Source organism: Sprattus sprattus, assembly GCF_963457725.1.
Source record: "Sprattus sprattus genome assembly, chromosome: 10".
Taxonomy (NCBI): domain Eukaryota; kingdom Metazoa; phylum Chordata; class Actinopteri; order Clupeiformes; family Clupeidae; genus Sprattus; species Sprattus sprattus.
The window spans coordinates 17,812,931-17,839,930 of record NC_137908.1 but is presented as its reverse complement, the minus strand read 5'-3'; the positions used below and the strand labels follow the sequence as shown (position 1 = coordinate 17,839,930).

At 45.7% G+C, this 27,000-nt stretch overlaps 1 protein-coding gene across 1 annotated transcript in view; it reads left to right on the top strand.

The window, feature by feature from the left end:
* cacna2d2a (calcium channel, voltage-dependent, alpha 2/delta subunit 2a) overlaps positions 1 to 27,000 on the top strand; it is a gene marked incomplete at both ends in the record, with an annotated part of 187,965 nt that overhangs the window by 144,448 nt on the left and 16,517 nt on the right. Inside the window, 14 exons of the mRNA XM_080845556.1 lie at positions 2,541 to 2,591; positions 3,954 to 4,053; positions 9,495 to 9,656; positions 12,367 to 12,477; positions 12,673 to 12,751; positions 15,035 to 15,084; positions 19,496 to 19,585; positions 20,626 to 20,691; positions 21,099 to 21,173; positions 21,399 to 21,473; positions 21,957 to 22,028; positions 22,381 to 22,452; positions 22,911 to 22,972; positions 23,261 to 23,330. Of these exons, the coding sequence (XP_080701682.1) occupies positions 2,541 to 2,591; positions 3,954 to 4,053; positions 9,495 to 9,656; positions 12,367 to 12,477; positions 12,673 to 12,751; positions 15,035 to 15,084; positions 19,496 to 19,585; positions 20,626 to 20,691; positions 21,099 to 21,173; positions 21,399 to 21,473; positions 21,957 to 22,028; positions 22,381 to 22,452; positions 22,911 to 22,972; positions 23,261 to 23,330 (1,135 nt within the window). The remainder of the gene's footprint in view (positions 1 to 2,540; positions 2,592 to 3,953; positions 4,054 to 9,494; positions 9,657 to 12,366; positions 12,478 to 12,672; positions 12,752 to 15,034; positions 15,085 to 19,495; positions 19,586 to 20,625; positions 20,692 to 21,098; positions 21,174 to 21,398; positions 21,474 to 21,956; positions 22,029 to 22,380; positions 22,453 to 22,910; positions 22,973 to 23,260; positions 23,331 to 27,000) is intronic.

Here is a 27,000-nt window from a genome sequence, read left to right as displayed (position 1 = left end):
CTCAGGAAACAGTGTGTGGAGAGCACTCTCTCAGAACACACACACACACACACACACACACATACACAGTGCGAACATTACAGCCAGGCCCACACTCTCACACTATGAACACTACAAACAAATACACATAAATGCACACACACATGAACACATACAACACACACACACACACACACACACACACACACTTACACACACACTGCCCCCCTGCAGTGGCTCCTTTCTGTTGTGCTTGGCCCCGCTTCACAAAGCTGCTGGATTGGCCCCACGGGCCCCTCTCTCCACCGCCAAAGCCAGCCCAGCCAACCCGACCAATCATCAACGCCACAGGAAGAGGCCCCAAATGATTGGTGAGCCCCCAACACACAAAACAACAACAACGTGGCAGGAGCAACCAACAATCAAAGAAAAAACTCAAAAATCTGAAAAAAGGCCCATCAGCAACCGTGTTAGCCCTGCCGCCCGCTACCCACAAGGCTGAGCGCTCTCAGAGCAGGAGCCAGGAGCTTAAAGGAGTGCACCAAGGCCATCAATCTCCCTTCAGATTACACTGGGGCAGGGGGACGTAATGCCTTTTTAATTGCCGTTGGAACGGTGTTTGTGTGTGTGTCTGTGTGTGCATATGAATGAGTGTGTGTCCATGTTTATATGTCAGCCTGTATCAGTGGCTCACAGACCCCGGTGTTTTGTCTGCTGTTTTCTCCCATCATGCATCAAACACACACAGACACACACAAACAGTCTCCTGCACACACATATATTTTCTTTTTCTTCTCACATTTTTTACAGAGATGGAACCTGAGTACCACAGCAGATTCCAAATGAAGATTTAAACAACCAGACAGTCTGAGGAACTGACTGACCGCGTGCAAGATGTACAGCTAATTTTGTAAACTATCCCTCAACTGGGTAGACAGGGGTTGGGTTTAGTCCCATCAGAGGAACTGTTCATCTTTTGCAGTAAAATTCATCTGGGCTAGTGTTGGTTTGAGATGTTTTGATTTGCTGTTAGTTTAGCTTCAGAGAGCAGTCTTAGAATGAGGATGGGTTCCGTTGGATTAGTGACATGAGACAGTGGTACTGACGGGGGCTTCAGCCTGTGTGGAGCTCTGGTCTCATCAGCCTCTACCCTTTTCGTTATTCTAATTCTCTATCCACTCTTTCTCTATCCCTCTTCATTCTCTCCACCTCTCTTTCCACTCTTTCTCTATCCCTCTTCATTTTCTCTATCTGCTCTTTCTCTATCCCTCTTCATTCTCTCCACCTCTCTTTCCACTCTTTCTCTATCCCTCTTCATTTTCTCTATCTGCTCTTTCTCTATCCCTCTTCATTTTCTCTATCTGCTCTTTCTCTGTCCCTCCTGTCAGCTGCTGCCTCTGTGGCAGCGGCAGCCTCAGTGAGTTTATCTGAACTCCCGACCGGTCGTGAGCCAGTCTGTCTGAGGCGCCTGGGTGCCCCATCAGGGACAGGCAGACACGCCAGTCACCTTACCCAGTCAGAGCTCCAGGGCCTCGCAGATCTGTTGGATACACTCTAGGTTAATCTAAAGCAAACTGCCAAACCATTTCAAACATGGCGCAAGGTGAGGTTGTTCCAGAAGACCTGACTATAAGCGTAGTGTTTATTCAAAAGGGGCAGGTAAACTCTCTACCAATCCATTTCCGAGAAACAAGCTCGGAGGAGGTTGCATTGCACAATTGCTGGAATTGTATTAGTTTAGAGGGTTCAGTTCCCCCCAATCAGAATCAGAATAGCACTAGGGTAAAGAGACAGTTTATTAGCTCAAGGCACAAGAACTCTGGAACTCTGTGAATAACATGATTTTCGACACCACTTCATACTCAAATCCAGTGGTTCAGCCCATCTGAACGCCTGTGAACTCTTGTGTATATGAACAGGTGCTGATATTGTGTGTGCGCAACTTGTCTGGCTTATCGAGAGCCACAGTTCAACAAACTCCTAGGCTATGGCCCAGTTTTAAAAGCCGCACAGCAATGAGACACTCTTATGCATGCATACGTGTGTGATTCTTTCAGCAATTCTGTTTCCTTGAGTGAAAAAGGTTTCAGTTCCTGACAGCTTGAATAGTTTCATGCAGTGCCCTACGCTCCACACAGAACAATTCTTTTTCAAGTGTCAATTTCTGTTCCAGCACTACGCAACCCTGCAATCTAAACGGGGTTAATAAGCATCTCTCAGACCCTCTCTCAGCTATTCTCCACAGGTTCTCCAGGACCTGCTAAAACCCTATTTAGTCTACAGTGCACATTAGCTAAGCCCTGACTACACCACTCTATGGCCTTGGATGACAAGTTTAATCACAGTCTAATCTCAGTGCAGTATAAGTACTCCTGTAAAGGTGCTATTCAGGTGAGCCTCTTTGGTGGTGGCTCAGAGGGAAGCTGTCACAAAATCCAGTGGAGGTCGCAGCAGCAAGGTTATTACATGCAGAGCCTCAGACGCATGAGATGGAGCGAGGGCTTTACCACCACTCAAGTCTCCAATTGGTGTATAATCATGTGTGTGTCTCTCTCCTTCAGGTACATCCAAGGAGCCTCGTCTCCCAAGGACATGGTCATCATTGTTGATGTGTGAGTATCAGAGCACTCGAATACAAGAACTGTCCCCAAGGACAGACACAAATGCAAATTTTCTTTTGAGAACACAGGAACACACAAATATATATATATATAGATCTATATATTGAAATTCGGAATGCACTCATTCTCTTTGTACTGTCATTCCAAGTGGCCATGACTGTAGCATTAGTGCCACCTATTGGCACATCTCTGCATGGCACCTGTGTAGAAGTGTACAGATCCTCTCTGTGTTAACTTCATGTCAAACAGCATGCCACATATGGGCACAAAATAATGCTTACAGGACCTACCGACTTGTCCTCCGTTAGCTTCCCATTGGCCCCCCCTTATCTAACTCACCTGGCTCTCATGCTCAGGGTCACCTGAAGGCCTGCGAGAGCTGAATCAGGTGGACAGAGCCTTGAGCACGGCTGGCTGTGAAAGGCCTCCAGCCCTTGATCCAATACTGATCAGCCAGACTCACGCCACATCAGGGCCAGATCCCCTCTCACTCTCTGTCTGGCTGAACGGCTCTCAGTAACCTCTGCAGGAGGGTGCATCTCTAGAGGGCGGCTGGTCAGGCACCTAAGTTTTGGAGTCAGCTCCGTGGGTCACGTCCACATCCACGTTGCCCTGGTGACACCTGCTGGAGCCTGAGCGAATCTGCTCCGTGACACGGGGCCTGAGGGGGCCTCTGTCTGCTGAGCCCCTGAGAGCCCCAAAGCCGCTTAAGAGAGGGGGGGGGGCAGGCGGCCTTATCACAGCCCCAGTCCTGACTCCGGCTCCAGAGTCTGCTGATCTTATCCAGCCGTGGAAGGCCACCACCAACCACAACATGCCACACTGACAAGCTCATGGGTGACCTTGGAGTTTGGCTCGAGGATTCATGAATTAAAGCGGACTCCATGCGGGGGTTCTGGTTTTATGTGTTCATGCTGTTTATTGTTTGTTGCCTTGACGGTTACTCCCTATTGTTTTTCAAAAGATTGAATTGACGTGAGTTTGAGTTAATATGTCACTGTTCAGTTGAGGTCGAGGCACTGGACAGATGATTTCTGAACATATGATTTAGGTCTCAGGGTAATTTTGTTTGATCAAGTCAAGAGGGACCTGATTTTAGTTGACAAACTACATTACACATCGTTTATGACACCTCAGACCAATGTCACTGTTGCCCATGTATCTGAACTTGGCAATTATTCACACACACACACACACACACACACACACACACACACACACACACACACACACACACACACACACACACACACACACACACACACACACACACACACACATACACACACACTCACATAAACATTATGTTTATGAAACACTTCCTCACATATGTGTGTGTTTCTGTGGTTGTAGGAGTGGCAGTGTGAGTGGCCTGACGCTGAAGCTGATAAAGATGTCTGTGGTTGAGATGCTGGACACCCTGTCTGATGACGACTATGTGACAGTAGCACGGGTGAGTTATAGCTCACACATATGCACACACACACACATGCACACTGTTACGGCAGACCTGAAGAGCCAAAGTCACCCGTATCGTAAAATAGGCCACACTACGAGTTGCGGGGCAAAAATATCAATTTGAATGATTTAAACATGAAATGTCGATTGCCGACAAAAGGAAAAACAAAAAACAAAAAGACACAAAAGAAAGCCTCACGCTACCTATCTTTTTGGCAAAACCTTACCTCACTCCCAAACAAAGAGGGGTGAGTGTGAATGGCCACTTCCTTGACTGCACTGCCTAACCCTAGGCTAGACAAGGTACGTAATCAAAAAAACACAACCTTCAGTGGATAACAAAAACACAACTCTTTAGCAGGAATAAACGCTTTGGACGCGTACTGTCTTATGAACAAGCCTCAGTGGTGTGCTCAGTGTTTCTAAAGGCCAGGGAACGCCGAAACAGGTTGAGATCAGGAGAGTCACGAAATCCAGCAGAAAACCGCGAGGATAGTGAGAGAGACAGCCATCTTGAGGTAGACTGGCTTAAAAAGGGAGTAGTCCCGCCCAGCAATTACGCCCACTTTCCACCTTGCAGAAACAGGAAAAACGGCATACACAACCTCCACAATGCCCTCAACACCATAACAACACACACATATGCACACACACAGCCCGGAGGGTTTCGCTATATCAGTGCTTGTATGCAAAACATATACGTAATGGATTTTATATTGTCAACAAGAGGGCGTGGCACAGCCACTCTTCCAGCATACCTCCTGTTTCTACATTGCTTACAGCTGTTTTAAGAGGCCATCCATGTCAATGTTTAATGTGGTATAGGTGAACTCAACAGAAGCAAACTGACCTGCCCATGTCAGTGTGACCCCAAGTTTTCAAAACTAAAATTGTGGAAAAGGAAACGACTGCACACCAGATCACATATACTGTATAGCAGTGTGCCATTAACTGCACACCAACATTAGAAATAACAAGGCAATGAAATGGAATTATTAATCACATTTCACCTCTAACTGTTTTAAATATGCCTCTGATTGAAGTTAACTTTGAAAGCTTTTCCAGCTGTGCTCTAGTTTGAGGATAAGAGTGAAAATGACCGAGAATAAATCTGCTCTGATTTGCTGATGAAGCTCAGTATTCCATACCCCACTTACCATAGAGCCCAGCAATATGTGTGTGAAGCATAAATCAGTAGTCACTCTACTTCAAAGCAAAACTGTAGCTCAGCAAGGTACTAACAACACTAAGGTTTCAATACCCATCCAGCATATTGGTACCAGGGGTTCAATACCCAGGGGGTACACATACTCACCTCCCTTAGGTTAGGTAACCTGGGTTCTCATTTTACCAAACCAGTGCCGTAAGGGTGAAAGGACAGGGGCATCAGCTGTGGCCAGTGAGCAGGATAACAGTGTCTGCTCGAAGGCTTACTGGTCTACTGTGTGTAACAGGGTATGAGCAGGGTGTGAGGGCGAACAAGCAAACAGCCTGCTTTCTGGGAAGTTTTGGGAAGAATATTTAAATAACATTTGTGTGTAGTTGTAAGCATGTTTCTAGCTCATACCTCAACCTCCATGTCCTTTCTCACCCACACATACCTGTGTGTTTCCTGCTGTCAGTTTAACTGCCCGTCTACGTGCAACCACATTTGAAAAAGCTAAATGGGTCAGTTCTCAAGTAACACATGCACACCAACAGAATGAATCAAAAAGCTACGAGAAGCACAGCGGCTCCATCACCAGTTACCTCTTCAGCAAAGGTTTGTCTCAAAGCAACTGACCAATGACAAAGTTTTGCTCTCTGATGCTGAGAGGCACCTCAGTCCAGGTTGCTTTGATGGCGTTGCTGTCAGGTCACACTCTCCATCATCAATCAGAGCCAAGGCAACGCTTTCTCCCACTTGTGACACACACACACACACACAGTCACACACACACCATGCTGGCCCAGGGACTGTCAGATAGGCTGTCACACCCACACACAATCACACCCTCTGTCTTGTCAACCCGCATAAGTGGGAATGAGGATTGCAACTGTGTGTCTGTGCAAATGTGTCGAAGTGTGTGTGTATCAGAGAGAGTGGACGTGTATGCATGTTTGTTGGTGAGAGTGAGTCTGTGTCTTTGACTGTTTGTCAAGGTGTATATTTATATTCTCTTTCTCTGCCCCCACTCCTCTCTCATTAGGTGTGTGTGTGTGTGTGTGTGTGTGTGTGTGTGTGTGTGTGTGTGTTTGTGTGTGTGTGCGCGCACATAAATGTGTCTGCATGTGCATGAGCAAGATCAAGAAGGATGGCTCCTGCCAGCCACGATAAATCTAGTTTCATTTTATCTTGTCATTCTATCGCTCTCTTTTCCTTCCTCCCTCCCTCCCTCCCTCATCTCTGTACTTGCTTTCTTTGTTTCTCTCTCTCCCTCTGTCCCCTACTCTCTTCTCCTGCCTGTTGCTTTGCCTTAGCCTCAGTAGCTGCATGTGACATACATTTTTAGGCAATAGATATTGCTCTAAGGGGAACTAGACTCTCTTTCACACACACACACACAAACACACACACACATACACATACACACGCACACACAGGGGAATGGGAGTGCGCTGTTTGTAGGCCCACATCAATAATCCCCCGCTAATCCACTGCTCTTAGTGAGTGTATTCTCCTAAATCCCACGACTAAGAGCATAAAATGAGCACAGTAATCTGGGAGAGAAAGCCAGTGATTTCTCATTTATTATAAAGGCAGTCTTAGACTATGGAGCTGAGGTATGGTTTTAAAATAATGCCTCAAGTAGAGTGTGTGTGTGTCTGTGTGTGTTTGTAGTGTGTGTATGTGTGTGTGTGTGTGTAGTGTGTGTGTTTGTGAGTAGTGTTTATACATTTCCATATAGATTTGTCTTTTTTCACCTCTATGAATACAGACCTTCACAAACACAAATGTCAGCGTTTTACAACCTAAATATTTTAACTACATCTGACCTGCCAACCCCTTCAAAATGTCAACTGATGCAAGATTTGACCTTCGCGAGCAAAGTCCATTATGATCCTGATATTGCAGCTCCACAGTAACTTTACCCTTATCACAAGCACACTCCTACCTACTTGGAGGCATATCCAAATCAGGGATTCCATTAGCTGGTAATTACCATTTTTTTGCCTGGTGAATTTTATTAAAAAAAAAAAAAACTGGCCTGGCAATAATGCTCAAACAAAACATAGAATATTAACCTGGACATTTATGCTTTAATCACAGCAAATAAATCATATCTTATTGTTATTATCGTATTTTATTGATTAATGCAGTCTCAAAATCTGAGAGCTTCCTCGTCCTGTAAGACAGCGTGGGGGATTCTATCCAATCGCGTTTCATTCTCCTGGAAGCTCCAGTGTGAGCCCTGGCAGACACATCATGTTGATTAGCTCATTTCTACGAGAAGAGCATAATCTATTGGAAACATCAGCAGCTCTCTGGATTAGTATGATAGCCCATAATGTGATGGTAAATGCCATCAAACTTAAGAAGGGTAAGTAGGCCTATTCACTTCACTGGGGTATGTCTGTTCGCCCAAACCATGTTTTGCTTATGTTGACAGATAAACAATAAAAGATTTATCTCGTCTCATAGTGCCATTGATTTGATAATAATTATGTATAGTTATAGCCTAGGCTATACAGTAGCACAGGTTATGCAAGAAACATGGGTTCACAACGATAGCAAATAACGTAAAGTAAACAATGCCATTGTGTTCATCTTAGAATGCTTGAAAAGTGTGCGTTTAAAAGCTACACTTCAGTTTCTTTCTTTAGTTTTACATATTTTGCCTAGTTCTATAGTTTCATGTGTCCAAGCAGGACATTGTCATTCCTTTGTCAACCTAGGTGTACATTATATATATCTTTATGTTTTCGCATGTTATTGAAACCAGACCAGGAAGAAAAAATCTTGGAAACCCTTATCCAAATGTGCACGCATGCACACACACACACACACACACACACACACACACACACACACACACACACACACACAAATATACCCTCTCACATAAATGTGAGCATGTACACACAGAATATTTTCTGGCGCTTTGCCTGTCATTGGGTGGCTCTGGCGTTTTCCTTGCACCTGTTCTTTGCACAGAACACTGTAATTAACAAGGTCACCTGCCACAGTACCACTTGGGGGCTTGCAGCTGCTTCATGTACACACACACACACACACACACACACACACACACATACACACACGCACACACACACACAATCACACACACACACACACACACACACACACACACACACACACACACACAGATCCTAGTAAGAAACAACAAAAGTAGTAATGCCTCCACTGCAGTGATGTTGCATCAGTTGCAATCACACCTGAGCCAGCAGCTTTCTTCATATCTTTTGAGAGAGATTAGTGGGAACTTTCAAATATGCAAACAAACACACTACTCTTTTGAACAGAACATCTTAACACAAGCCACGGTTCAGGAGTATAGTAAGAGAAAGGTTTAGCATGTTTTTATTTTCTAGCAAGACACATATTTCACAACATATAAAAAACGTTGCAGGTAATGTAACTTTAGATGAAATAAAAATGAGACCTTACATTTTGCTACCCCAGCAAGCTTTATGTCAGCATAGGACCTGTGCCAGCACACCACTGTTGGCAGTTTGTCATCAACAGCATGCTATTGTACCTAAGGCAAAGATCCATGCTGTTGTAGCTCCATGATCTGTGTAGCTCAGCTGGTAGACCAAGATGCTAACAGTACTGGCATATGGGTTTGATCACCAGGGATCACAAATACAGATCAAATGTGTCTGCCTGTCCATGGCTTATGAATACAAATAAATTACAAGAAATCTCATAATGATGCTTGCCGTTGACAGTGTTTTTTATTATAATATTGCTTTTAGTAATCATCACAAGCTAAGGAGCAGTATTGCAGTAGACATACATGTACAGTATACTTATACCTTAACATCCCCTCCAGTTTGGAGTCAGTATGTTGGAAGTTCTGAATGCGTCTTCAGTATGTGATGATCTCTACTTGAAATGGCGGTCTTGCCCACTCATTTCCATGTTAAGCACTGGCCATGCAGAGCGAACACAGTGAATCAGCCATAGCCACATGATGCAGATGAGTCTGTCAGCCCCCACGCGTTTATATTCGGCTGAGGAGGTGCTGTGGCTCTCGATGAGCAGGAAGGCCCAACTCTGATCATGGGAAGGGAATTCCAGTCGAACTCCGTCTGTGATCCTGTTGAGACCCAGTACTCTCCAGCACTGTGCCTCTCGAGTCTGGAGGAGAGGCTGGTACCAGATGGATTAGTCTGCTGTTGTTGAAAAGTCTTACTCTCGCTAGACATCCCAGGGCTAATGGGTTTTGTATGCATTTGCTGTAAATGAGAATCCCCCTCTGTCTGTTGCAGTTCAATGAGAAGGCCGAGGCAGTGGTGCCCTGCTTCAGGTCGCTGGTGCAGGCCAACATGCGCAACAAGAAGATCTTCAAGCAGGCCATTGCCCACATGCAGGCCAAAGGCACCACGGTCTACAAGTCTGGCTTCCAGTTCGCCTTCGAACTGCTCCTCAACGTAAGTACATACATACACAGATGCATGGCACACCTCCAGTGGAAGGGCATTGTAGATATCTAAAAACAGTCAGCAGTGAGCACAGCCCCTTTCAGTTGTGTCAGTACAGGTATAGGTGTGGCTTTCACATGGCCACTATGCTGGTTTTTGTGACCCTTTAATGTCTTTACAACACATCAGCGTATTTACATTGTTGTGTCTTTGCAGTAGGACTGTGAGCTTGTCTAAAGGCAATCAAATCTGTTTCTGTGGCTTATTGTTCTACTAGCCTCAATAAATAAAAGTTAACAAAAGCTAAAAATAAATGTCAATATGCACAGCTGAAACTCTGCAAGCGATGGGATGCATATGGCCACTATATATCCCTTTGCAGCAGGTTACATTCTGTCGTTTTTAGGAAAAAATGTGTTCTAACCACAGCAGGTCCCTAAGGCATCTACCTGCTCCTCTCTTCCAGTCAGTCTGTCTGTGAACAGGAAGGTTTTTTTGGCGAACCATCTCTTTGTGTCGAGCTGTGTGCATTGACAAAGCCGTCTCATTTGAATGGGAATGTGTGTTCTGTGGAAGTCAGGGCTGGGGGAGGGGGGGGGGGGATTTGTTCAGCTTGGATTCTTCAGAGGGCAGAGTATGCAGCGCTGCATCTCTTTCTGCCTGTGCCTCGCTCAGAGTGTGCAATTAAACACACATTAGAGCTGGATGCGCTGGGCGGCGGTCATAACCCAGCTGGGACCCAGGGTCAGGACTCCGCTCCCCTCTTGACGGCCTGCGGAAAATGGGGGTCTGGAAATAAATAGGGGTGGATGAAGATAATGAGGGAAAATATAGTCTAAATCAAGACTTCCAAGTTGAGAAATTCAGTTTAACACTTCATTTCTTTTAGAGATATATACAGAACTTTGGCTTGTCTGAAATTGTCATAGTTAAATATAGATTAAGAAAGGAAAAAGGCCAAGATAATTTGAGAGGAAGGACCTCTATTGCGGTAATGGAATGCAGGAAGCGATTTATGAATACAGAAGTAGTGTTGAAGAGCTGTGCAGGAGTGCTTGGTTTTCACTGTGCTGAAATGTGCAGGCAAGGGAATGGTAGCTGTCCTTGGTGCTTAGAATCAGAGGGTGGGCTGTCTCTGAGGTTGAGAAAGACAAAAAAAATGTTGCTGTCCAGGGTGCTGAAACATGAGCCACTGTTCTTTGAAGATGGATGCACATGGGATGTATGGAAATCATGTTGAACTGTGCTCTTATCAAGGTTGTTGCTCTGTCTCTCTTTCTGTGTGTGTTTGTGTGTGTGTGTGTGTGTGTGTGTGTGTGTGTGTGTGTGTGTGTGTGTGTGTGTGTGTGTGCGTGCGTGTGTTTGCGTGTGTGCGCGGTGCGTGTGCGTGCATGATGTATGTATGCAAGTTGTTTGGTTGGTTGTCCCCTCTAATGAGCCCTGATGTGCTGATTGATGAGTAAGACCCAGACACCGACCGATCAAGTGATATCACTGCACTAAAGCTGCTGATGTTTGCAGACAAGCTCACATATGCCTGCTAAGCACAACTAGCCACACGAAGAACTATTAGGCAGCCTTGCTAATTAGAGAGTCTATCTCAACAACTGGTTCGCTAACATCCAGTAACCTGTCTACAAATCCACCTAGTTTACTGTGGGTCTGTAGTAATATCCTACGTATTGCAGTACAACTAGCCAGAGCTTAGTGCTAGTTAAAGATTCTGTCAAAATAAGCAGTACTCACCCAAAAGTAATGTGCATCCTAATAACTAGCCTACTAACCAGCATAGTGCAGCAAAGAGTATATTCCAGAATTCAGCATACTAACCAGCCAAAGGGTTAATCACAATGACCAGTATGCATAGCGCAATAGCTGGATATCCCACTAATAAGTCCAACTTGATTACTTTTCAGCCTGGTCTCTGAAATAGCCCTTTTTAGGGTGTTGTCTGCTAACCGACCTTGTCCACTGGCAGTTCTCCAATCATCCTGTTCTGACGAACAACAACTAAAGACGATTAGTCACAGCCTGTGCCATTAAATTGCAGCAATACTATTTATCATTATTAGAGTCTCGTCACGGAACTGGGAAGAGAAACATAGGCATACAGAGAGGGGGATTCTGGGTAGCAGATTGGATCTGACAGGATGGGTGAATGATGAGAGAGAGAAAAAGAGAGAGTTTGTGTGTGTGTGTGTGTGTGTTTGTCAAAGAGGGTGAGCGAGAGAGATGTCATCAGGATTTTACGTGAGGAGATACTTCTGGACACACTCTCATACTAATGCACACAGACACACATAGAGACAGAGGCAGAGGCTGATGAAAGTGTGTACACGTTCACACCCGAGCACACGCACACACACACACACACCCACACACACACACACACACACACACACACACACACACAGAAGTGGATGTATTCCAAAAGTGCTGGTGATTACAGATCATCACTGATTTCATCTTTCCTTTTCTTCCTCTCTCATCATCCTGTTCCTGTTCCATCCTCATCACCCGCAGCTCATCAGCATAATCTCTCTCTCTCTCTTTTTCTCTTTCTCCCTCTCTATCTGACTATCTATCTCTCTCACGATTCCATTTTCGTCCCATATTTTTTACATGACCAAAAAACAACTAATTACTATTTTCATAGCAACATGATTGTTCTTATTGTCGTTTATATCTATTTTTCTTCTGTGCCCCTTTCTCCGCACAGGACACCGGTTCCCCCAGAGCCAACTGTAATAAGATGATCATGATGTTCACAGACGGAGGGGAAGACAGAGCCCAAGAGGTCTTTGAGAAGTACAACTGGCCCAACAAAACAGTAAGGCCCATTCTTGTTGCAGCCTGACTCAGTAAACAATGCGTTCTTGCTGCATCCAAATGCATTGGTCGTCTATCAGTTTGTTCTGTGGCTGAAGATTTTCTCACTGTATGACTTGTGGTCAGCTCAGTGGCGTTAGCTTAGCATGCTTTCTTATTATGGACTCGTTCTTACCTCCTCCCTTCCCCCCCTCAGGTCAGAGTGTTCACCTTCTCTGTAGGGCAGCACAACTATGATGTCACCCCGCTGCAGTGGATTGCTTGTGCCAACAAAGGTAATTGAAGCTTGTGTGTGCCGTGCAATAGTGTTTGCCTTTGTCCATGCGTGTGTGTGAGATTAGCAAGAGGTTTCTCTAAAGCAGAGGCTATCACCCATCCTGTGTTTGGGGATTTCGACCTGTGCTGGAATACGGCGCGTGTGATCTCAGCAGTGGGCCTTGTTGTGTCTCGTGTTCCATGTCTCCCCTGCTCCAGCCCTAAGCAGGACCCTGCCAACCAGTCCCGTGCTTCCCCAGTAATTACCCCCCTTCGGTGTGACCCAGTTTGCACTGGGCCCTGCTGCACGCATCAGCTGACTGCAGTACCGCTCCCAGGGAACACAGAGAGTAATGAAGAATCTTATCTCCCAGCTGATGTGTGCAGTATATGCATCGCAAAGGCATCTATATATATATATACTATGTATGTATGTATATAATACATTCACGCAAGAGAGAGAGATTGGCATATAGACAAATTAATACTGTTTCCTCTCTCTCTCTCTCTCCCTCTCCCTCTCTCTCTCTCTCTCTCTCTCTCTCTCTCTTGCATGCATCTTGTTTGGTTGCATTATTTCCGCCCTCCTCTCCCCTCGTTAAGCCTCAGCTTAATGATCGTCACTCTCAGAGCGGCTGATTAGTTAATTGCGAGCCGTGCCAAGTGCTCAAGAGAGGGGTGGTGGGGGGAGTGGGGAGACGGCGGCGAGGGGGAAGGCTTCCCACAAGTTTTAATTAATTAGCTGGAGGAGCCTGGCTTTTTTTCCGCCCATAACCGTGACATCCTTACGGCTGGGCCAAAGCAGTGGTGGGTATTTGGATTAAGGGGCTCTGAGCCGACATGTTCTCCCGCATAATGAGAGCCGACGACGGCAAAAAGATCGATGGGAGACTGAAGGAAGCCAGCTAAGGGTTTTTCTTTTTTCTTTCGTCTCGACTGTTCTTTTGTGGCTCTCACTATCTCTCTCTCATGCATGCTCTCTCTCTCTCTCTCTCTCTCTCTGTGTCTCGCTGTCTCTCTGAGGAGCTGATCTCTCGTTCTGGATTTGGTCTTGTTTGTGTCCGTATCACAGGCAGGCAGAGCTCGCGGAACATCCCGCCGACACAGAGGCGAACGCGCTGCCAGCACTTCACTCTCCCATATGGGGTCGCACACAAGCACCCGAGAGCGCGCTAACCCACGTCCACGCGTGTGTGCACATACACAGATAAACGCGTAGACATGTTTAAGATCACATGCAAAAACACAGAGATCAGAAAGGCTCAGACCAGAAAGACAAGGACCCCAGACACATCCCATACTCACACACACACACACACACACACACACACACACACACACACACACACACACACACTTACAGATCAATATAGACTCAAAATGCACAGACACATCGAGCACCCATCTACACAGATATATCTACACTTATATAGGCGTGTATTTGAGCATGTAAACACAAGGTTTATTCCTAGTCATTCCCACAGCTCACAGACTACAAGGCTCTTCTCACTCTCTCACTCCATCACTGGGTCTGCATTTTGATTGTGTCAGACACAAAGTTGACTACAGAGCAGGGTTTCATAAAAATGCATAAATGCAAAAACGGACATATGTACATGCACAGACATGCCCGTGCGTGCACACACCCACACACTGACACACACATGTGCCTATTCATGTTGCTAATTGGGCCTTGAATCTATCAGTCTCCCCAGCTGTGTGTGTTTTTATGGACAGGTGTGGGTCCAAATTAGAGCTGTTTCACTCCCATCACAAGCCAGGACCCTCCTCCCATCTCTGTCAATGAGATCCGACCAGTAGGGTCTTTCATTTCCTCGGAATAGCTGCTCTCTAGCTGCTACATCATAGCGTTCCAGACACATTGGGCCTCCTTCAACTCCCCTATCAACTTCCCTATAGCAGCAGCAGAAGCCCCACTAAACTGGTCCAGGGTGCCCGTCTGTGGCGGCAGGTTGATGCTGAATTCGTCTGTCATCTCGAAAATATAGTTATGGAATGAAATATGGCTTGGTATGACTGCTAATGTGCTCTCTATAAGCAAGATTAAAGTCACATTCGAGATGAAGAAGTGCCCTTTTTTATTTTCGAGCTGTCTCGTCAGAGTGAATTCTCCTTTTTGTTGTCTGCAAACAAACCTTGAAAATACACCCTCTTCTTAAAAATGAGTCTGTGACAAGGGCGGGATTGTAAAGACACACTGCTGTCACTTTATTTAGTCTGAAAGGAAACAGAGGAAAGAACTCAAGTTTGACTGTTGTCTTCCTTTCGTTCTCTTTCAAAAGGTTACTACTTTGAAATTCCATCCATTGGGGCTATCCGGATCAACACACAGGTGTGTTACACTCTACTTTTATGTATTTCATTTTTGTTGTGTGTGTGTGTGTGTGTGTGTGTGTGTGTGTGTGTGTTTGTGTGTGTGTGTGTGTGTGTGTGTGTGTGTGTGTTTGTGTGTGAGAGAGAGAACTAGCCTTGGCAGGAAATCAGGTGTTAGTACTGTAGTACTAGTACCATGCTTATCTTGCGTATATGTCGTGTCCTATATTTGGCCACAGTAATCTAGTCTTACTTCAAACCAATATATCTTCCATATGAAAATATAAAGCAGTCTTTTGCCATTTAGCGATTGCGATATGGCCCCGGCGCTAGCATCATAAAGCCGTGCCTGTGTGAGCCATGGCTGGGCTGTGCCAGCTGTGTGTGTGTTTCAGCAGCGCTCTATCTCTCACACACACACACACACACATATGCAGTATTAATGTCTGTGGAGCGGCACAAAGATCTGCACGAGATCCAGTGCTTTTATCGGTTCATTTTTAGTTCAGGCCTGCCACGTCTCCTTTGAAGATGCTGCCGGTGATTCTTATCTCCGCCTTGAAACGCACCATAGAAGAGCCAAGGAGAGGTGGTGGGAGGGAGGAAGGGAGGGAGGGGGAGGGGTGTGAACGCAGTCCTAATCCATGTACCCCTCTTTATCTTTCTTTCTGTTAACACTTGTTGACTTCATCCCCCATCCTTTTCCATTCTCCCCAAGCTAAAGCCCTGGGGATAGAAGCACTGCCCTCCCCTCCCCTCCCCTCCCCACCCAGCCCAGCCGTCAGCCTGTTAGAACCTCTTCGCCTCTGAGGCCTGACTTGTCTGAAGAACCCCCACCTCTCTTGCTCTCTCTTCAGTTTCTCAGTCTCTCTCTCTTTTTCTTCCTAATCCATCTCTCATTCACTTTCTATATCTCATTCGTCTTTCATCATCTCTTTTTCTATTCCCCACGCTCTCTCTCCCTGTCTCTCTCTCTCTCCCTCTTTCGCTCTTTCTCTCTCTTTCTGTTTCTCCCCCTCTCTCTATCTCCCTTTCTGTCTCTCTCTCTTATCGCTCTTTCTCTTGCGCCTCTCCTGCCTCCTGCTCCCTCAGGTTTCCCCCACAGGCGTGGTGATCAGGTCCCATGAATAGCCTGTCAGCTGTTCCATTAGCGGGGCTCTAATTTAGCAGCGGGCGTCTGCCAGCCGCCGCTAATGGCCTCTCCCCAGCAGGTGTGGTGCGATTGGCCATCGCCATTGCAGCCACGGTGTCAGCAGCAGGACGGCACACCTGCGCATCGCGCCGCGCATCACGTCCTGTCACTAACCATTACCCCCGCTGCCTCATCGCCACCCACACACTCCCTCACACACACACACACACACACACACACACACACACACACACACACACACACACACACACACACACACACTCACACACACATCTACACACAAGAATACACACCCTGCCAGACCTCAACTCCCAATGACACACACACTTACACACCAGAAATATTCATAATGACACACACACACACACACACACACACCAAACATGCACTTCTCACCTTCAACAAGATGCACAAGCACCCCAGACATCTGCAATGTCACACACTTCACCTTGAGCAGCACACAGAGTGAAAACATTGACATTATTAGCTACACCTCATAAACGAGCAGCGTTGTTGCAATGAGTCTCACACATCCACAGCCAAGTCCAACAAGACACTTGGACTTTCACTTGCTAACACTCTCCTCATGCGACACACACCTCACGGGATACCACACCTGCTTCACCCAATGAATCAGAGACGGCGTTGTTTCTGTTGGGCTCTTTGTCCACACACACACGCACACACACACACACACACACACACACACACTCACCCACACATGCCGCCAACCCCCACTTCCTCAGCTCCAAACTCCATTGCCCTTATGAGTATTAAAGTCTTTTTGAGATGTGTCCCCCCTCCCACCCTTATGTGTGTCCCTGCCAAAGCATCACACTGTAAAGCTTATTTTGTACCCGTTGTCAGAGAAGCCATTACTTGTTTCCATGCAGCGAATTCTTTTGAGAAGCGAAAGGTCATGCATGAAATGATGTTAACAGGCACACTGGTGGCAAACATAATCACACACACTCAGTGGCAGTGCGGTTCAGTGCTGGGCTCTCCCCTGCTGTCATCTTCTCAAGCCGAGGCGGACCTCCTCCTCCCAGCCGCGCTGGTCACGCTCGCTCCCTGCGCAGGTACTGGTTCCCTCGGCTGGCCGCATCTTCACAAGCCAAGAGTAGCCAAGGCCATCATCACAATGAACTGTGGCAGGCTCATTTGTAGCTGAACAAGCCGACTGGCGAAACTGTATATGCAGCACAAGAGGGGTAGTCTGGTCAGGCCTGTTTCGGACATGAAAGGAAATCTCTCCTGCAGGTTTTGCTGACTGTGGGACTGTGCCCTTACATTTAGCGCAAGCGAGGGGACTGCTGTTATGTTATCTCTAATGGGCTACATACAGTATTGTATGGGTGGTCAGACACCGAATAGGCTCTGGAAACACAGTTACAGGTAAGGAACCTTAGGGGCTGGTTTCTTTGGTTTCTCTCCTTTCCTCTCTCTAATGGGCTACATACAGTATTGTATGGGTGGTCAGACACCGAATAGGCTCTGGAAACACAGTTACAGGTAAGGAACCTTAGGGGCTGGTTTCTTTGGTTTCTCTCCTTTCCTCTCTCTCTCTCTCTCTCGCTCTCTCTCTCTCTCTCTCTCTCTCTCTCTCTCTCTCTTTCCCTTTGTCTCCATATCTCTCCCTCTTGCTCCCTCTCTCCCTCTCTGTCTCTGCAGAGGTGGTTGTTTACGTTCAGGTGGCCGTTTCCTGTCGGGCGTATAAATGCTGTGAAAAGGTCTAGCTGTCAGATGAAAGATCTCCCTGTGGCGCGCGGAGCGGCAGCTTTACCGAGCTAATAATAGAACGGGTTCCGCCTGTCAGCACCTGGCCGTTCCAGGCAGGGATTAAAAAAGAAAGAAATATAAAAAAGAAATAAAAACTGCATTCATGCCGTGGCGCGCAACTCAAGAAGGGCTTTGAGAAAATGGGCCGGGGGAGGGTTGGGTGGGTGGGGGAGTGTGGGGGTTAGTTGAGATGTGTGTGTGTGTGTGTGTGTGTCCATGAGTGTATGTGATAGAAAGAGACAGAGTGTCTAATACCTGGAGGTTTTGGTCAGGGTTTCAGTTCCTATCCTATTAGACCTCAGTGGGGGTTACAGATTGATAGGAGAGACCACAGTAGACCAGCTTTGATATTGGATTGTGGAACAATTTTAGCTTGATGTTTAATTGAAAGGCCTTTCCTTACATGAACAATCTCCCCAATGATATCTGTGTTAAGCGGAACGAACAAGGGAAGACTTTCAGAACATGAAGGCTCACACGGTGGTTTGGCACTAAAGCATGATCCAGTAAAGAGGCCGGGACAGAAAGCTCATCTACCCGGTTCAAATTCGCAGCCTTGAGCCCTTTGGGACTCAGTGCCGAGGGTCCGCAGGAATCCAGTTTTTATCCCATGGACTTGAGCTCCTTCCCACAAGCCCCCTCTGCGCCCCTCTAAATCTCAATTTGCCAGTCTCCAGACGAGGGCAGGGCTCAGGCCCTTGGAATGAAGCGGCGCCTCCTAAGCGTGTTATATTCATACCTGGCTGGAGGCATTGATGCATGGAAGGCAAATCCGGCCGTTCTCACTTCAGCTAAAAAAGTCAGTCGCAGCCAATAAGAGGAGCGCTTTCGATCTGGACTGTCACAAGAGCCAATTAGCGCACAACACTTTGTCCCCTTCAGGGATTTCGTGATCCAATAAGGAAGTGAGTGGTGCTCCTGGGACTTCTGGTTGAAAGCCATCAGGAAGACTCTTGGAGTTTTGCCCTCAGTACCATTTGAGTGTCTCTCCCAAGCTGTCATTAGAGGGCTAATAGGTAGAGTCCACAGGAAGAGGCAGAGAGAGGAGAGGCAATGTTCATCGCTTTAGCACGCCTCGCGGTTCGAGTTTAAAGGCTCTTTTATGAGGAGGGCTGTTTGGCCCTGAGTGCACTGCAGACTTTTTACTGGCCTCCCTGGCATGATGGTTAAGAGTGTGTTTTATGCCTTCTCCAGAGGCGCCTCGTCATGGCTGCTCGTTTTACCATCTCCTCCTGGCATTTAGAGCGGTGTGTGTATGTGTGTGTGTGTGTGTGTGTGTGTGTGTGTGTGGGTGGGTGTGTGTGTGTGTGTGAGTGTGTGGGTGTGTGTGAGTTGCAGACTGCATTTAAACAAGCAACCTACGTCACTGTACTCATATGCAAACTTGTGTGCATGTGTCTGACAAGCTCAAATAAATTGTGTTTGAAATAAAAGCCCCTGTTTGTGGGCTGCAAACATGCACGAGGGTGTGTGTCTCATGAATTTTATGACGTTTCAGGAGTACCTGGATGTTTTAAGTCGGCCCATGGTCCTTGCTGGAACACCAGCCAAACAGGTCCAGTGGACCAACGTCTACCAGGATGCTCTGGTAAGGGAACAGACCTCTTCACATCTTCCTTCTCTATCAACAGGCGCAAATTTTCAAGCAATAGTTACACAATTATACTTAAACATCTATAGATATCAATACATACATACATCAGTTTGAGAGGACATTTTCCTTTGAACCCTGGATTATTTCCACGGGTAATTTGTTTTGTGTAGATATAAACAACAATATGCCCACACAAAAAAAAACTCCAAAATAATTGGTTCGTCACCATCTTCAAAAGGTAGTCTTGGCATAGTTCCATACAACCTCGGGAAAAGTTCCTTTATGGTCAGAATGCAGTGTGACCTAACAAACTTTAAGAAGCTAAATCACTAGACAGATTGTCCCATTAAAACTTATCGTGTCAGTTATGTGGAGTAAACACCCACTCAAAACAACAAACAAAACGTAGCTGGTACTCAACGGGTTTCCTTGGCTGTGTGTGGGTGGTGGTTGCCGTGGTGAGCAGACTGCCGCCCAGACAGATGCCAGGACGCCCAGCTGCACGGACAGCACCTCTGTGCTCTCCCTCAGCTTCTGTGTCTCTCAGGGTTCAGCTGCTCCTTCATCTTCATCTCCTTGATGATTTAGTTTGATGTATGTATGTATGTATGTATGTATGTATGTATGTATGTATGTATGTATGTATGTATGTATGTATGTATGTATGTATGTATGTATGTATGTATGTATGTATGTATGTATATATGTTATTTATCTATTGGTAAATATCCAGCATTGACCATATTTGCTTTGTCATCGAGGCTTTTCTAGGTGCCTCTTTCTCTCTTTCTCATTCGCTATCTGTCTCTCACTCTCACACAAACACACACACACACACACACACACACACACACACACACACACACACACACACACACACCATTGCTTGGTGCTCTTATCTTGTTCTTTTGAGATGCTTATAGCTGTGATTGGAATGTGGGAGTTGCAGATTATTCTCTATATATTGCGTTGTTCGATAACAAAAATGGTGTTTTGCAATGAGCTGTAAAATAATGACACAATGGTTTCCTCAGGGCCTGGGGCTGGTGATCACTGGAACCATGCCCGTCTTCAACCTCACTGCTGACGGGGACACACGGGTAAAAGGAACTCCTCTGGCAACGCAGCTAATTACTTACAAAGCAACTAGATCAACCATGCATAGTTCCTTTCCATGCTCTTCCATCAGACCAGTGTGTTATGGCACGGAATAGTGTCCTTCAGCAGGGCCATGCCTCTCTAACTGCTATTTATATTAATTTCTTAACATTAAGGTCATTTGGTCAACAAATTGTAGTGCCCTCAACACGTGCGCTTATGAATTAAACATATCAATTCATTACTAAGTCAATGTTGTTCCAAGAATATTTCAGACTGCCCTATAGGTTGATTTATGACATTGAGAGCATGAAGGCTGCAGCACCCAGTCTGTGCTGAATGAAGTGTAACAGTGACCCCTAGTGGAGTTTACAAAATGTTATTTCTCCTCCTGACAATGTCTTCTCAGAATCAGCTGATCCTTGGAGTAATGGGAGTGGACATTACACTGGCTGAAATCCAAGGACTCACTCCTAGATACAAGGTAGCCATCTTTATTTCAGACATTCACACAAACCTGTACTCATAGATACAAGAATAACATACAAATCAACCAAAGCCTGCTTGCTCAACCAGTAATACATTCATATATTGCTCTTATATCCGTATACATTGCTCTGTCAAATTATCTACACATAGAGACGTGTATCTAGCAAAACAGTTTTATAGGAACTATCTATCTCCCTGACACTGTTGCCTCTCTTCACAGCTTGGGGCAAATGGATACACATTTGCCTTAGATCCTAATGGCTACGTCCTCTTGCATCCTAACCTACAGCCTAAGGTAAGAGAGGCACCTCTGTTCATATGGTGCTGAAAGAAATGGAGGGAGGCTGCAGTACAAAACAGAGAGAAAAAATATGCCATTTGCTCTGAGTTAGGAACACTAAAGGCCATTTCTGAATGTATTTGCTTTTGGGTGAGAATATGTTTCATGAAAGAAAAAAGAAGAAACATTTTCAGGAGCACCTAAAGGCCATTTAAACGATGCACTCTGAGCAGTGTATGTTTAATTGCATACTTCATAAATTATAGTCATTATAAATAAGTCACAACATATTCCATCGTTGTCTTTATAGTGTTCTCTGTATTGGCATCTCTCTCTCTCTCTCTCTGTCTCTCTCTCCCCTGCTCTCTTCATTTTCTCTAACTGATGGATGTGCCGTGTGAAGCATTGACATGTGTCTGTCTGTGTCTGTTTATCTCCTCTCATTGTGTCTCTTGTCTCTGTCTTCTCTCCTCCCTCCCCCTCTCCTCCCCTTCTTAGACCATTAACTTCAGAGAGCCTGTCACTCTAGACTTCCTGGATGCTGAGCTGCAGGACAACAACAAAGAAGAGGTAAGAAAACCTTCGCTGTTGCTTCAAGTTACAGTTTACCCATTTTCTTCAATTCAATGTATTCAGATAAGTCAGTCATCTCAAGTTAAAGCTCATTCTAGGAAGATTCAATGCAGAGCAGATTAATGATCATTTCTGTCAGTTTAGTCTGAAGGTGTCATTGATTACATTGCATAGTCTTCCTCTCACTGAGGCAGTGGGCATTTCTGCAAAGGTGTTACTCCAGCCCCCCCCCCCCCCCCCCCCCCCCCCCCCCCAACCCTATTGTCTCGCCCTGTATTTTTCACTTTATACACACTTCTCACTCTCTCTCTTTTTCTCTCTCTGACTCTCTTTTTTTCTCTCCCCCTAGATCCGCCGGCTGATGATTGATGGCCGGCCTGGGAAGAAGAAGATAAGGACCCTGATTAAGTCGATAGATGAGGCAAGTCACCCTGCTCTTACTCAGCAGTCCATCTCACATTCCTAGAAATTAGCTAGCATCACTTCTGATAGCGTTTGCGCACACAATCACTCTGCTTACATTTTCACCTAGTTATATATATTGGACTGCAACAACTCATAGGTGCATTACATTGGTATACAAACTGTTGACATATTAAACTTCACTTGATGAATTTGAAAATGTCATGCAGTCCTTTAAAATAAGGTTTGATAGTAGATGTGAAATGTCAAATGCATCTAGCCCTGCTCCTGATCTCAAGCTCAACCCTCGTACCCACACCCGGAACCTACCACACCTCCAAATCAACAGACTCTCATTAGAACCTTGCTGAGGAACCGTGCAAGAGCTCTCTCACATGAAAAGGAGCCAATGCAATAGATGTGTGTTGATAGGTGAGGAGAGGATGGGTCTTAATCAAAGCTCTCATTTCCATGCAGCGCTACATTGATGAAGCTATGAGAACTTACATCTGGACCCCTGTGGATGGAACAGATTACAGGTGTGTGTGTGTGTGTGTGTGTGTGTGTGTGTGTGTTTTGTTGGTTGTCGGTGGGTGTGTGTCTGGGTGTGTGTGTGTGTGTGTGTGTGAAACCAAGAGACGTATGTATGAAGTGTCTTTATTAGAAAGATGCCAACACTCCTCCTCCATGAGGTATGCTCAGATTTCCTAGACATCCAATACAGTAAGGGATGCCTTCATTCTGAATATCTGACATGTAGTACTACGTCTGCTCCCCTCACCTCATTCATCTCATCTTCCTCCTCTTCTTCCTCTTCCTCCCTGCAGTTTGGGGCTGGTTCTGCCCACCTACAGCGAGAGCCACATCCGGGCCAATCTGAGCGACCAGATCCTTCAGGTTCAATGTGAGTACTGCCATCTCCCCTCCTCCGTCTGCACAGACCTCCTCTCTTTATCCTCCCAAAAGGTGTTCCAGATCCCCTCTTTCCGCACAAGAACTTCCCCATCCCTCGTTCGAGACCATTGCAAACGAAGCTCTGACCTGGTGCCTGGAGCCGTCACGTTCTCCATGTTCCTCTCTCTGTTTTTCTCTCTCTCTCTTTCTCTCTTGGTTTATTTCCCAATCTTTCAGTGTCGGTCTCTGTCTTTATCCTCTCTCTTTCGCTCTCTGTCTCTCTATTCCTCTCGCTCTCTCTTTGTTGGTGGTTCCAGTGACTGGACGTGACCGGAGTGCAAGTATCACGCTCCAAACACACAACCTCCCTCTCTCCTCTCTTCCTCCTGTTTCCATCATGTGCTGTAACTATGGTGATTTTTCTTCCCGTCTTTTCGGTGGAAGAAAATCCCTGTAAAAAAAGGACAGAAAGGTGAAAGCGGTGTTTTTTTGTTACTGTTTGTTTATTTGTTTGTTCGTTTGTTTGTTTGACTGAAGAAAATGGAGGTGAAAATAATGGTGATCGTCTGCTATTATTTTTCTTTGCCAAAAAAAATGCTCTCGCCTTTTCTTCTTGAAACCATTCAATGATTCTGAAGCAGTTTTGTGTTTCAATAAAGAGTGAAAACAGGCATGCTTTTCACCATTTTGATTCACTTGAAACTGTTTTAATTTGTTTCATCCAGTTCGTCCCTTATAAACTTTTGTTAAGTATTTTTTTGTATTCCTCTGTGTATGTGTGTTGTGTTCTGTGTGACGGGCTTTGGAATCATTCAAACTATCAGATCTTCAGTCAGTGCTCATGTCTGGAGTACTGTCCCCCATAGAATCTGTGTTTATTTGGTCTGGAATGAGAGCCTCTCTCTCTCTTCTCTCTTTCTTTTCTCTCTCTTTCCTCTTGCTCTCTGTCTCTACCTCCTCTCCTCTATCTGTATGAAACCCTCTTTCTCTCTCTCTCTCTCTCTTCCAGACCAGGGTGTTCCTCTGTCATTCTGAACCACCTGTTTGACTCTCTTCCTGTGCATTTGTTTTGTTTTGAGCTTGCTCGCTCATTACATGTCTTCATTAAAGAGATCTCTGTCTTTCTCTACCTTTGTTGGATCTTGTTCGGTGGATTTGCTTTCTGGTTTTTCTTCTATCTGTTCTCTCATCTTGATGTCATGTTCCTCACTTCTCTTTCCGTTCCGTGTTTTCATTTCCATTTTGACTGGATCAAGTTTTTCTTCTGTTGTTATTTTTTATTTTATTTTCTGTTTCTGTTTCGTTCTGTTCTGAGGAAACAATATTTTTATTCAAACAGTCAATTGAATAAAATATTGTCTGTGACCCCCCCCCCCCCCTCCCTCCCTATCCCACCTGCCCCCCCTTTGTTTCTTTTCTTGCTCCTTCTCTGATGGATCCACACAGTGCCAGTGTCAGACAGCAAGGGCAAGTATACTCCATATTGGTCCACCTCCCTAACCTCCCACCCCCACCACCCACTCTCCGCACCCCTGCTCTTGTCCTGAGGTCCTTCCTCCCTGTCACACCCTCACCTGTCCCAGCCTGCTTGCCTCCTCTGTTCCTCCTCTCCTCTCCTCTCCTCTCCTCTCCTCCTCTCCAGCCAACCCACCCTCCTGCTCTCGTTGCGGCCTAGACCGGTATATTTCTCAATACCTGTCTTACTCTACTCTTACCTGTCTATCTGTCTACCTGTATCTCTCAGTCCAAATCTCTCACTTGCTCTCTCTCTTTCACACACCCAAGATCATGGTACAACAAGTTGCCCTCTCCAGGCACACTCCCCCCCTCTCCCTCTCTCTCTCTCTTCTCTCTCTCTCTCTCTCTCTCTCTCTCTCTCTCTCTCTCTCTCTCTCTCTTTCTCTCCTCCTTTCCTCAGTCCCTGGCTGTCTGGTGTCTCAGTCCCTCACTCAGGTCTCTCTTCTGTCTCCCGGAGGATATTAAGAGCTTTGCGGCCTGTGTTATAAATAAATAAAGAAAGCTTTGTCCTTGACTACTTAACCTTCATACCCCCTCCCATTGTTGAGAAGTCTCTGTCCGAATGGCTTTCTCTCTCTCTATCTCGCTCTCTCTCTCTCTCTCTCTCTCTCTCTCTCTCTCTCTCTCTCTCTCTCTCTCTCTCTCTCTCTCTGTCTGTCCTCTCCCTCTTTTTCTACATTTCCTTCTCCTCTCTACAAGTAGGCTAATTCTCAGGCATCTTTAATCGGCTGTCAAAGCCCCCAATCCAGGTTGCTTAAACTGTCCCATGTTAGTGCAAGTACTACAAGTCATCTAATCCTCTGTGGGGCTGGGGGGTATTATAACACTCTAGGCGTTGTTGTGCTTATTCCTTTAAGATAACCAATTTTTAGAAAGCAGACAGCATGTGCAAGAGAGATAGAAGAAACTACTGCTATAGTAAGAATGATAATCTCTGGATCTGATAAAGTGTACTCAAAGATTGTTCTTCACAGTTTAAGATCGAACCATTTCCCAAATGAATCTGCTTCTGTGTAAAGAGCTTTGTCTAGTTAGCAGTTCATTTAGCATTATAGACGCTAGCCCAAGTCCTTGCTCACTAATGCATTTTTTTTCTTAAACTATCAGTGAAAGGCAAGTTGTGAAATGAAAGAATTAAAGCGTCCTCTCAGTGTAAGCATGTTCCTGTGTTTGCCTTGCTGGCATAAAATGAGAGTTGATGAGCCTGCACCCTTAAAGCAGTTCAGTCATTGCCAGTCATGTCAGGTTTGTTGATGGTAAAAGATAACTAGCTACAGTGAATCATGTTATCTTTAACTATAGAATATAACAAGTTAGAGCTGATTTTGACAGCTCTGGTTGTACAAACTGGTCAGTTACTCTGAAGTTGAATGAGCTTATAAAAGACGGACATTATGATTTGTCAAATGCATACCAGACCAGCCGTTCATTATAGCCAGGGCTGTAGAAGCTGACCAAGAAGCTCTCTGTCAGGTCCCTTCCTTTTGTCTGAGATTGGTGCGCATTGTGGCGCCCAGCTCATATGTCGTCCTCCTGTGCCCGTGTCTTCATCGGCTTGATACCCGCCATCACCCCTCAGGCAGCCAGGGCCACAGCCCTCCCATTTCCACTAAATTCTGACCTGGAAGTGCAAGGCATTGTGGGCGGAACACTACCTGGGCACCATTTAAGTTTAAGATAACTGTGAAAAGATGCAGGTGTTTAATTCTCATGTATATCTGTACATTCAGTTTTAGTTTTCCAGCATTGACAAGATTTTGAATCCTTATATGCTGATTCTGTGTCCTGTTCTATTTGATTATATTGGGTCATTTTTGTGATGATGTCGAGACCTTCAGAGTTGCCCCTGACCTTGCCCTTCACAATGCAGTGCACTTCCCCCAATTGCGAGTCTGTTGGAGCCAGCTTCCCTCTGCCTATCTGAGGGGTGATCAGCTTCATCAGGACCCCTGTGTCACCCACCTCCCCTGCAACAGTTGGCCATGTTGATGCCCGCTTGTGGAAAAGAATGGAAAACCGCACACCGTTTGTGACAATGACAGTCTGATAACTCGCTTCCTGCTTACTGTGTAAAGGGGCGGAAGTCAGTTCTCTGACACTGATGAAGCAAAACAACAAAATTTTCAAATCAGATTATCAAGCTGAATGTCATTTA